The 13143-nt window shown below is 39.2% G+C and overlaps 1 protein-coding gene across 1 annotated transcript in view; it reads right to left on the bottom strand.

The window, feature by feature from the left end:
- LOC149233420 (protein SAWADEE HOMEODOMAIN HOMOLOG 2-like) overlaps window positions 1–13143 on the bottom strand; it is a 181674-nt gene that overhangs the window by 116918 nt on the left and 51613 nt on the right. The window contains exon 5 of the mRNA XM_089376735.1: window positions 5483–5546. Within this exon, the coding sequence (XP_089232861.1) occupies window positions 5483–5546 (64 nt within the window). The remainder of the gene's footprint in view (window positions 1–5482; window positions 5547–13143) is intronic.

The following is a 13143-nucleotide window of genomic DNA, read 5'->3' as shown; positions in this document are numbered from 1 at the left end:
AAATTGACAACAATAAAGCTTTGAGGACAAAACTTCTGAAGGAAGGGGCTATGTTAAGAATATAATTCATAACAAATAAATAAATAAAATAAATGTAAATATTAAATAATCAAATATTGGTTATGTTAAATAGTCATTAGGTTAAGTGAAAAGACATGCCTAGTCATGAAAGGACACCTACTTAGGTATATATATGTGGATCCTCATTGTAACATTCATCACTTGAGTCTTGTACATTTTTATATATAATAAATTATTATTACAAAATACCTCTTGTGTATTTTTACATTAAGTCAACAAGCTATCAGTTTTTATGCTTCAGGACTGTTGATTATGGTCTGGACTATAGGCGGAGAGATGGAGTGAGGTTGGCAGGTTACACAGATTCAGATTGGGCAGGGTGTTCTTTTGACAGGAAAATCACTTGAGGGTGTTGCTTCGGATTCGGTTCGGCAGTTGTGTTGTGATTCAGTCGAAAGCAAAAGTCAGTTGCTTTGAGCTCTTCTGAGGCTGAGTATATGGCTGCTAGCCAGGCTAGTTGTGAGGCGATTTGGCTTTGCAAGTTATTGTATGGCCTATTTGATCAAGAGTTGAGACCAACGGTTATTCACTGTGATAATCAGAATTGCATTAAACTCACGGAAAATCCAATGTTTCATGACAGGTCAAAACAAATTGACATCAAATATCATTTCATCAGGGACTATGTTCACAAGGGGGCAATGAAGCTGAAGTATATATTGACAGATGAGAAGGTGGTTGATGTTCTCACGAAGTCCTTGCCAAGAGGCAAGCATGTCCATTTCAGAGACAAGATGAGTGTGGTGAGAAACACTTTCCTTGGTAAGAGGGAGTGTTGATTTATAATGTACCTTGGAGTCTGGACAAGTGGTTTACCATGGGTTAGTGTCTACCTAGGGAAAAGTGTCCAAAATAATTATTTTCCTAAGTGTGACTTTATAAAGTGAAAGAGACTTTATAAGTGGTAAAGTCAATGTTAAATTATAAAGTGAAAAGTGACTTTAGACATAAAGTACAATGTGGGTACTTTATTTAATGGGTGAGTTAAAAAATAGAAAGTGAGAATTAAATGCACATTTATTCTCATCCCTTTATCTAAAAGAATCTGAGCCATTAGATCTTAGGGTTGCCCAAAAGTCATTTAGGGAAACAAAAGGAGGAAAAGAAAAGTGAGACTACATTCATTTTTCATGAGCAGATTGGAGAAAGGAGGCTGGGAGTTGGAGAAAAGTTCTAAAGGAGAAATTTATTGCAGCACGCTAAAGGAGTGATTTCTGGGCAAAGTTGGGCACGAAAATCAAGGTATAGAAGACAGTAGAAGGTACAGTACAAACAGCATTTAATGACGTGAGTTTCACATCGTTCGAGAGAAGTTTTTGAGGGGAAAAGAATTTGAAAAATCTGTACAATCCATACGGCAGTATGGAAATCCGTATAGTACATATTTTTAGCTTCAAGTGGGCATGGAAATCGAGGCAAAGTGGGCACGGTTTTCAAAGAGTTTTGGGCTGAAGAGATAAGTTGTATTTTGTTGTTTTGTTTTGTTTACAAACGTATTTTTCCTGAACTTGAAAGATAGATAAATTTGAAGAACTCTCTAACAAGTGTTCCCTGGAGAAGATTGAAGGGGTTTTGCATGGGTCTAAGTTGACCAAAAATCTGTGTGTATTTTTATGTGCGTTTCTGGTCTGTTTATGTCCATATTTATTTTCAGCATGTGTTGATAGTCCCATGTGTTTTAGTCTGAAGATTTCATTTCCAAAATTCTATATGTTGAATGTATATTTATGGGAAAGGGCATTTAACTGAATGGGAGTGATAAGGCGAAATTAAAACCGGGTTGGATTGCTAGAAACCTTTTAGTCATCAAATTCAACAGAATACATTGTAGCTAGTATGGCCAGTTGTGAAGCTGTATGGTTGAGAAAACTATTTGGAGACTTATTTGGGACCGTGCTCGAGACCACTATTATATATTGTGACAACCAGAGTGGGATTAAGCTTTCAGAAAATCTCGTATTTCATGACAGGTCAAAACATATCAATATCAAATATCACTTCATTCGAGATATGGTGCATCATGGTGCAGTGAAACTTAAAAAAGCCATAGACAAAGACGAAGTTTCTTCTATTCAGAGAGCAGCTTGGTGTGCAGGAAAATGTGTCCCTCCATGAGAGGGACCACAATTGATCAAGAACATAGAGCATGCTCTCCCCCATCCTGTGACACCATGGACTTGGTGGAGGGGGAGTAGCAATGAGGCTCCTAGGTGTGTTGGTACTCCTAGAACCATGGACTTGGCCAAGTACACACATAACATGCATCCTACCTACAAGCCACCCTTGGAGAGGGGTCGTGAGACTCGGTTAATGCTTGTGAGGTTTACATCTACTTGGCCCGCAGGATTTTGTAGAGACTTAGGCTTGATCACCCTAAGTAGTTGGATGCAGGTGTTCTCCCACTTGAATGATGAGGATCATATGTGGGTGAGGATCAGTTGAGACCTAGGATTCTTGATCTCTACCAAGGTCATTGAGGACTGCCATGGACTTGGTTGTGGTAGATAGATCTTCCTAGTGTCTTGTGGATTACTCTTCTTCTTCTTCTTCTTCTTGGAGCAGCTGATGTGGATATTGGAGCATGACTCTTTCTATCATGATGATGATCTTCTTCTGAGATTACTCCATAGCTGAGAGGGAGCGTTGATGTTTAGGGCAGCTAGAGGACTAATCTCCTCTCTCTAGCCCTCTTAGAAAGCAAGACAACCCTTGGCAGCTCTAGCAAATGGATCTTAAACAAAATTTGATTTTTGGTCTACTAGCCTACATTTGGACAAGTCGGCCCCACATGAAGGAATTCGACCTCCTAAGATGGGTATAAATACAAGTCATGCTTCTTCATTTGTCACTCACTCATTCGATCATCCAATCACAAGAAGTCTTCACACGTGCAAGGAAAAGAGGAGGATTTTCGGGCCTGTTTTGGAGGATCTATTTTTCTGTTTTGACCTACTTAGACTTCTCAGGTTGACCAAACTGTTGGATGAGACCGAGACTCTGTTTGACCAGGATTTTGACTACTTTTTGATGCATTGACCAGCCATACTGCTGCACTGACTTTGACCGACTTTTTCTGGGCTACTTTGGGACAGCTTGACAAAGATTTTGACATGCGTTGACTGGGTTGACTGAGCTGTTGCAGGGCCGAATGGCAGTCCTGTAGTGGAGGCCAAAAATTGCAGACTGAAGTTTGACCAAAGCCGACTTTTTGAAGAGATTTGATTGGGTTGACTATTGTTGACTTTGACAAGTCAAGATTTTGACTATTGCATTTGTAAATTGTAATTTTGCTGCTGAACATTATTTTGACAAGAAGAAGAAGAAGAATTTTAAGAGTTTTCCCAAAAGTGGGTTTTTCCCTAACATTGCCAAATCTGTGTCTCATTATCTTGTCTTTTCTTCTATTGTTCACTGTTCTACTGTATTAGAAAATTTAAATATACAATTGCTGCATATGATACATGTTAAATTAAAACCGGTTCATGCACTCCAAGCTTTGAGCAATAGCATCTTTGCATTGCCTCCTCTGCTGGCTAGCTTCAGTAATTCCTACAGGCATTATATTAGTAGACTCTAGTTCTGGTTTTTATCGCCCTGTCACTCTTGCTCCAGTGACATCGGATATATTTCCTACCATCAGTCAACACAGGTCACGCCAGCCATCTTTCCCATGCCGCAGCAGCGAGGCAGAGTTAGACAAGGGCCTGCCTCATACCAGGAACAAGATTACAGGGGAAGAACTCACATGCACTACATAATTCAAGCATCCTCTCCTCGCTTCAGAGAACTCACACCTCCACATCTTCAAGATGAGCTCACCAGCACTGAGGAGGAAGCCTCCTCTCACAAGTGCTCTCTTTCTGCCACAGAAGTACTTGTCAAATGGGTTGAATGGGTTACCAGCAATACGCAACGCAGATACAACCAGAATATGCAGGCTATCGACCTCTACTAGCAAATGAAATTCCTCGTGGGAAGGACCATTTTGGATCATCATGAATCAGGTTTGGATATCCATCACTCCCTCAAACATATCCATAATCATCTTTGCAAGCTGGACATAAGAATGGAGCAGCTCAAGTGACACCTTGCCCTTCCTCTGAGGCTGAGCAGAACTCAGCCTACTCGACAGCCCCAATCCCGGTACCAGGATTTGATTTGGAACCCACAGCATGAAGATTAATGTTTTCTATGTTTAATCGTATAATTTTGTCTTCCTTGTATTTCGCCAGCTTGCTTCGCATGGTAGCAGTAGCTGTTTTAGTTTTGTTGCTGTCAAGTTTCAACTGACTCTCTCCTCCTTACGGAGAGTCCATTTTTGGCTTTGGTCTGGTCTCCTTAGTCAGAGACTGGCTGGAATTTTGTTATCTGATACATAACCCTCAGTTTTTCCGTTATGAAAATTTACCCCACAAGAGAAAAAAATGAAAACTTCATTAACCACAGTAATATTTGAATGAGATATGGATTGCAGAGAGGTGAGATGAAGGACTACATTGGATAAGGCATTCCCTGCACCAGTGATGAATACTGCACGACTGGTACAGAAAGCTCCCCTTGAATTATTTACAGGACAGTAAGAAATTATGAACTGAAATCCAAAAACGCATTCAAGTTGCCAAGAAATGATCATGAACTGGTCAATCAGATTTACAATCTAAAGCAAGAGCAAGAACAAAGTGTTTGATTGTACAGGTTGATATTTAAAGCATGAACCCAGAAAATGGACATGAAAGTAACAAGTGGACTGTTAAAACTGTGATTTTTGGAAGGATTGCTACTTAAGTGCAATATTAACAAGGTGTTTCCCCTCATATAAATATCTCTTGAAATACTTTGCACCCCTTCATGATGAAGTTCTCAGAGGACCAAACAAATTATTGTCACCAACTATCTCTCCATGTACCTCTGGCAAAATTTCCTCTGTGCTCTTTCCCTAACACAAGCTTCAAACACTTGTTTCTTGTCAAACAAGGGGCACACCATTAACAGTATTCAGCTTCACTCTTTTCCTAACCTCTGTCGATTCTTCTTTTGCATTTGTCATTGTCAATCAAGGGAAAAACCATAAATCATATGTGTATTCTTTCTTTCTTCATTAAACATCTCCGATACAACCCTAATTTTTTTATTTACTATTCCATTTCCATGCTCAGGGCAGCAAAAGAATTTACTAACCATCAAAATATCAAGATTTATAAATGTCTGAAGATGTGTTCCACTTGGGATTATTAAAATATATGCAACCAACCAAAGTACTAAACTTTGGACATATTAAGAATGATATAATGATCATTTCAAGGAGTATAGCAAAATGAAAGAAAAATACAACAAAAGAAGCAAATGTTCTCAAGAACGTCCGCTTGTTAACATCACAACAGAAACAACAAAACCTACTTACCAAGCTCCATCTGTTGACGATCTAGCTTCATATTCTACATCGAACATATCTATCGGCTCCCAGTCTGTTGCATAAAACAATCAAAATCAAAAAGTAACATCAAATATTATGCTTGTGATGAAAACATAACAACATAGTAGAAATTGATCAAATAACACTTCTATTTTGCATATTTGTTGGTAAAAAGTGCATTGATAATTACAAAATATGAGATCAATATCCACCGGTGATCATAATTTCCAAATGGGATTCTCAAAGAGTACATAGAGAGTGAACATTGAAAGTGCGAAAGCATCTATGAGAAACTGTAAAAGAATTTAAGAGTACATAGTAAAGCCAAAAGATAAGTAGAAGATGCATAGGAAGCCCAACATAACAAAGTGGGAGAAGGTATGTAGGGCATCAAGGAAAATGTCCTAAAACAACAATGTTGGCTCCCACAAGATCTCCTAACATTCATAGTCAAGAAAAGTGGGTGATGAGATTCTGACATCTCTAGTTGTAAATACAACTATGTTGCACGAAACATCTAGGAACCCAGCGTTTTGTGCCATACCATTACCTGAAATGCTGAAACACAGCCGAAACGCCTGGGTGGTATTCCCTGATTTGGAAACACCACCGAAGCACCATCGAAACGTTTTGGTGGCGTTTCAACCCAAATCTGCCCACATTTGCCATGTTTACGTGACTTTTTTGCTTCTGGAGGCTCACTCAAGCACCCAAGAACGGTGTGGGGTCCTTCTATGGCCAAAAAAGATTTAATCTACTAGTAAATTTTATCTCTAATCACTCCACAGACTAATTTATCTTTAATCAATCCATGCTTTAGTTCTGCTAAAAAAGCACCTTGTTCTATGTTTGCTAATGAAGATGAGGATGAGGATCATAAGATATGAAATTGTACTTGTCTTTAGCTCATGTTTTATTTCATTTTCAGCACATATAGCCATGTATAAACACTGATTTTGGATGTAAAGCCTCATGTATAAAGGCTGGTTTTCGAATCTTAGATGTACAGCCTCATTTCTAAAGGATAATTTTGGATTTTGAATCATGTAATCATCTATGAGAGTTAATATAAACTAGTTTTTCCTTCTAAAATGTCATTTATGTGTCTCACTCTCTTTTTTCCTTTCAAGATAATGCATTATTGACGTATTTATAATAAAAATTACATACATACACATATACATAATGTTTCGTCTGACGTTTCCATTTTCTGGGGGTCACATTTCCATCTCTACCCATTTCGGAAACTTCTAGATGTTTCAGTGTTTCGTGCAATTTAGGATTACGAGAATGCCTGACTAACCAAGTACTGGGGAGTTGCTCATGATGCCTTTTATGAAAGGAGTCAGCTAGACCTGGAAGAGGTGACAAACTTGAAACTAGCAATGTGAGGAGAACCAACTCTAAGAGATTTCTTCTAGTGCTGAAGCATCTCATGAAGGAGTAGGGCGTTGGATCTTTGGCCCCTGTACCATGCAAAAATCCTTAAACAGCCACTGCATATTCCTCAGCATCACAAAATATCTCACTTCTCTTCTTCATGCCTTGACAAATGGTAGTTGCAATTCACCGTAGAAAAGAGATATGCAAATGAAGCAACTTATTCCCACCACAGATACAAGGTACACAATATTTCTTGAAGGTATGCGCACATTCAAATTTCCTTTTGCTTGGTACATCTAACAAACCAAAAAATGCACTACTTTCAGAATCCAATATAGCCCTGCTCAATGATCAAATTATTTTGACCTCTTCAAAATTTAGTGAGCTTAGTTTTCAGATCAGGTGCTTATGTTTTAAGTTTCTATGTTCATATCAAGATGACAAATATGCTTGGGCCATTCAAGGAAATTGAAAAGAAATAAGAAAGAAATCATCATAACCATTATGGATGTTTCAAGTTTGTATGGCCATATTAAGATCACAAATGGGCTTACGATACAAGTTGACAAAATATAAAAAATATATAATATCAATGTCCATAGATGACACTAGATTAGACTTATCTATGCTAGACAGCAAAAGTAAGCAAAGTGGCTGATTGAACAAGACAAGGATGATTATCATGAGAATAAATGTAACAATTTTCCTGCATTCCATATTAACTTCAAGGATGGTATCAACACACCAGCAATAGAAATACATACAAGAAATGAAACCTGAAAAGGAGAGCAAGCATGCAAGTAGAAAGGAGATTGCCACAATGTACACAAGGTATATTCTTTGTTGTATCATCTATATAGAACTACAAAATTGTTGGAGAGTGCATAAAATGACATCTTGGGCTGCACCCCCTTGGGAGGGGCAATCCAAGTGACCAAGATATATTGCCTATAAATATCCTCTCTAATAATCCAAGTTATCTCCTACGTATTAGGGAGGAGTTGGCAAGGAGCATCTAAAGAGTACCTAAAAAAGGGAATGCGGTACATCAATATGCCAACTGACTAGAAAATAGGAAACCTAAAAGAAACAGCACTACGTTTCCCTCAAGGACAGGGGGATTAGGCAATGGCCCTTGAAGAGTACTAGGCAAAATATGAATACCAATCCCTATCAAAAAGCGACTCAGTAATTCTCTAAAGACAATGCAACTATTCTACTAATACAAAAAATATCTTGATCCAGTGTTACTTGGGAGCGGGAGCGAAAGTGGGGAGCGGGAGCGGGAGTGACATTTTCAAAAGCTCTCGGTTTGGGAGCGAATCCCGAAGCAATTTTTATATAATATATATATTTTTTATATTTTGATACATATATGTCAACAAAAACATGTAGAATGATGAATTAGATATAAAAAACATAAAAATACATAGATTGACCATTGAACCATGTAACATCAATCATCTAGAAGTTATAATCTTCATCAACCACGTCCACAATTGAGTCTCGTGAATCATGATTCATCAATATTAAAGTTTCAACTTCAAGCTTTCAAAATTGAAAATTCAATATATAACATTATCATCATTGATCACCAAAGTTGTACTTGTAAGCTAAGTTTAACCATTACAAGAAATAATATCTAACTATTAACAACTTAACATGAAATGAAATGTTATAAAATGAATTATGAAATGAAATGAAACAACTTTCACGAAGCATCATATTCATAATTCAGAATCATTACCAATGAGTTATAATTGCCAACTTCAAACTTCAAACTTTCATTGTCACGACTCACAGTCATATATTGTTTACAAAAAATATCATTATGATATGAAAGAGTCAAGAGTCAAGACTCAACAGTTATGAAAACTAATAGAAACTAGAAAAGACAAGTAAACTATAAATCTATTATCTACTACTGCATGTGGCCCTTGCCACGAGAGTCTAATGTATGAGCAGGTCGTGGTGGTCTTCTAGGAGTCTCCCGCACAGACCGACGACCAGAACTAGAAGGCACATGCCCTCCATGTGAGGGTGTAGATGGAGGTGGCGACAGCAAAGGAACAAGACTCGGAACTCGAGCACTGCTACTGGATGGTGGAGGTGGCATGGCTGCTACTTCATCTTCCTCCCTTATAAGTTCCTCTTCCAGTTCTTCAAGATGTATAGTGCCATCCTCCAAATTGTCATCCTCTGGGTGGTTGTCCCAAATTTTATATGTTGGATCCTCATAAGCCCGATCACAGTAATGACTCAACAACCTCAAGTTGTAGTGCACATAAACCAAGCTTTCTGCCCAGTTTTCATTGAGTCTGTTTCTTTTCACATTATGTATGAAGCTGTAGGTGCTCCAACACCTCTCTGCAGAAGAAGTATTTACAACCTGTGATAGAACTTTTTTTGCCAATTTTGGCAAAAGTCCCTGGCCGCCATATGATTCCCACCATGTGAGAGCATCAAATCTGTCTCTGTCTTCCATTGCATGGAAGGTACCAAACAAACCAATGCCACTGAAGTATCTGCCTATTTCAAGGTGCACACTAGCACATTCCTCCCTGTCAGGTATCAACTTTTCTAATGCATCCAAATATCCTCTAGTTACCTCTTCATCTAAATGGGGTTTGGTCCTAACCCCACCCCCTGGTGCAGGTTGGCCCAACCAAGATGTAGAGTAGTATTTTGGCGTAAGGATATACGCCAAGCAATGTAGTGGAAGATTAAGTTTATTCCACCATACACACACACAATCGTGAATCAGTTTGTACAAGTCAGGATCATTGTTATGAACAATATCTTTTATTTGCCCCAACATGGTATCCATCTGCTCATACACCTCGCCAATCACTGGTTTATCTATCTCTGCAAACCAAATCATGTGATAAATGGGCTTGGTGAAATCCAATACTTGCCTCACACGTGCCCAAAACATATCATCAAGACAGGCCTCCTCCACCAATTCAAAACCTCGCTTGTCAGTTGCATTTGTAGCCCTTTCCTTTAATACTTGCCAGTGTGGACTTGATACCATGCTAGCCAATGACTCTCTTACCTTCAAAAGGCGCCTGAAGGTGAGGTAATAGCTACCAAATCTAGTCCTCGCAATCTTCAACAACTCCAATCTTGAGTGACTGCGGAAAAGGCCATGGGTATTGCTATGATTTGTAATAAATTTTATCATTTGTTTGCCTTTCTTATACAAATCACCAATCCATTTGTATTGTTCATTTTTTTTCTTAACAACATCATGCATCAAAAGGTTCAATGTGTGAACCAAACTCCCAGACCAAAATATGTTGGGGTATTTATCCTCAATAATTGCTCCCGTTGCCTTACAATTAGGAGCATTATCAGTGATGACTTGGATGACATTGTATGGCCCACTACGGTCAATTGTTTCAAGTAATGCTTCTGCAATGTTGATGCTGGTCTTGAACTTCTCTGAGTAGTCATATGCATTTAGAAAGATGGCACCACTAACAAACACTGCAAGAACACTTATCAATGGCTTGCCTTTTACATTTGTCCATCCATCAAATACAATGGACAGCCCATGTTCAGTCCAAGAACTTGTCATTCTATTCAAAGAATGTGATATTTTTGCTTTTTCATGATCAAGTCCAACGGTTCTTGCCTTGTCATACCCAGGGCTCTTGTATCCTTTAGGGGCATCATTTATGGCAGAAACCATTCCGTGCCAATAAGGTGAGCGAAGAACATTGAATGGTATCCCACATGCATAGAGAAACCTGTAAACTTTTGAATCCACATCATTCCTACACCCTTCATCAATGAAATCTGATATGGTTCTACGCCTTAAAGATGGTGACCCTATGCCTCCATATCCACTGCCTTGGGAGGATGCTGAAGGAGCTCTTTGTGCTTGTGATTATGAGCTTGGTTCAAAGAAACCCCTTGATTTTTTAGATTTGTATTGGGCTTCCTCCTCTTCCCTTATGTATTTGGCTCTATCTGCTGCTGACACAACTGCACAAGTTTTGGTTCCTATTTGTTTATCTCCATCCCATGGCATTTCCCTGCAGAGGTGTTTTCTGGCACGGGTGTATGAACTTGTGTAATTATTGTTGCAATGGGGGCAATGAAATTTAGTGGTTCCACCCCCTTTCCCTGCTTCAGGCCTGTTAACATATTTCCACAATGGGGTTTGGTCTTGTTTAGTTTTTTCAGCTGCTGAATCATGTTCACCCTCCTCCAGCTCCTCCTCACCGGGGTTTTCATCAAATCCACTTTGTCCCCCTTCTTCATCCCCTTCTTCATTTTGAACCCTCCTTTTCCTACTCTCCAGCACCATAATAACCAGAAAAGGAACCAAGAAGAAGAAAATGCCAAGAAATATAACCATGATGTTTGAAATTTGTAGTTTTGAATCTGCAAAATTTAATAAAATGGAATGGGAATGGGAATGGCCCAATGGGAAACCGAAATAGAGAAAAATTTATTTATTTATTTAGAAATTAGGAGTAAATTAATAAACATTAAAAAAATTGCTAACCTACCTCAAATGCGTCCAAGACTCCTTGCTCCTTGCTCCTTGCTCCTTGGCACCTTGCTCTCAGTCTCACTCAAGTCACAATGATTCATAAAAGCCCTCCCTCCCTCATTATATAAAAAAAATCGATTTTTTAGCCACGCGATTTTTTTTCCGGCAAATTCGCTCCCGGCCTCCGCGCGCATCGCTCCAGGAGCGAAATTTAAAGCCCAGGAGCGATCGCTCCCTGACCGCTCTCGAGCTTTAAATTTCGCTCCCAGAGCGACGATCCCAAAGTCTCTCCCGGATTTGGCAGGGAGCGCAAACTTTTTTATCGGGAGCGTGCTCCCAACCCGCTCCCGCCTAGAGCACGAATTGGGAGCAGGATCGAGGGGGGACACTCCCCCACAACACTGTCTTGATCTAACCAGGTTATGCCACAAACTCCACCTAAAGGATGGGCTGGGGAACCACCCTCTTGCATCTAATAAGCAATCAAGCAAAAGGGTCTAAAATTTCTTAGTATCTGCCCAATCTGAATCAAGCAAGGCAAGCTCTACACCTATAAACCATAGAATACTGCAGATCTGATGATGGAGTCCATGAGGTCTAGAGATGTCCTAAAAGGGGTACTTGAAACACCACCTCTCTAGAAGGGAAAGTGATCGATACCCCTTATTATTCCGGGGCTACAAAACCCGCCTCAACCCAAAACTAAGCCCCAAAAACTAAACCTCTAAAAATGTGTGTCAATGGTAATCTCAAAATCCTCCCCTCCAAAGTAGAAGTGAAATCTACAAAGGTTGATAGTCAACTACCAAAGGTCAACTTGAAAGAGCATCCAACCATCTCTATAGGCACTCTGACATAGAGGCTAAAAGGACTACATCATCAACAAAAAGGAATATGATCATGTCATGGTGGAAAAGACAACACTGGCCTTGTTGGTCTAAGTTATGAGCAAGATGGTGATTTATTATTGCATGAATTTGTTGACTTTGACTGGGTAAGGCATGCAGCTAAGAAGAGTACTTCAAGCTATTGCTTTAGTTTGTTTCTAGAAGTCATATCCTAGTTGAGTAGGAAGTAGTCCTTGCTACCCACCAAAATGGGTAACACCATAGGAGAAAAAATTTCTCCCACATTTGCTTGCCAGTCAACTGGCAGCCCCTGAGATTCACTTCTTGATGATCATATGCCATGTGCCTCCACCATAGCGTCAACCACGTACCTCTCACCATTTGGCATTTCCTCTTGAATGAAGGTGGGCTACTACTTAAAAGGTAATGTGATCATTTTGTAATAGAGTGCTTATACTTATTTGTTTTGGGCATCTAGTATGGACAAAGAGGTGATCTGGAAGATTGACCAATCTTGACTGTAAATCTGCTCTCTCACCTTACCAGGGGGGGTCAATCTTTAGCCCTAGTCCAATGGGACCTCCCTTAAGGCCTTAGGGTTATAGGAGGGACACTACGTGTAAACCTAAATTTAAATAGTGTGTTCATTCTCCCTTATGCCATACTTGACACTTTCCATCTCACCTTACAAACTCCTAATATGCCACCTCCTTTCTTCAGGTCTAACATGTCATTTGTTGATTGGGATTTGGCACCCTCTTATCCACATCTTCGAGTAGGTTTGAGAAACACTTCCCTGGAGGTTGATGTAGCTAAAAGAATGGAAAAGCATATTATGGCCACAATAGAAAACAAGAAAAAATAAAACCAATAAAAAAAAATTTAAAAAAATTCAAAATGTAGAAGATGGTCTA

The sequence above is a fragment of the Pinus tabuliformis genome, chromosome J (assembly GCF_031772625.1).
Source record: "Pinus tabuliformis cultivar Carrire ecotype Pingquan chromosome J, CPIR1, whole genome shotgun sequence".
Classification (NCBI taxonomy): Eukaryota; Viridiplantae; Streptophyta; class Pinopsida; order Pinales; family Pinaceae; genus Pinus; species Pinus tabuliformis.
The sequence above is the reverse complement of the archived record's forward strand: the minus strand, read 5'-3'. Positions and strand labels throughout refer to the sequence as shown.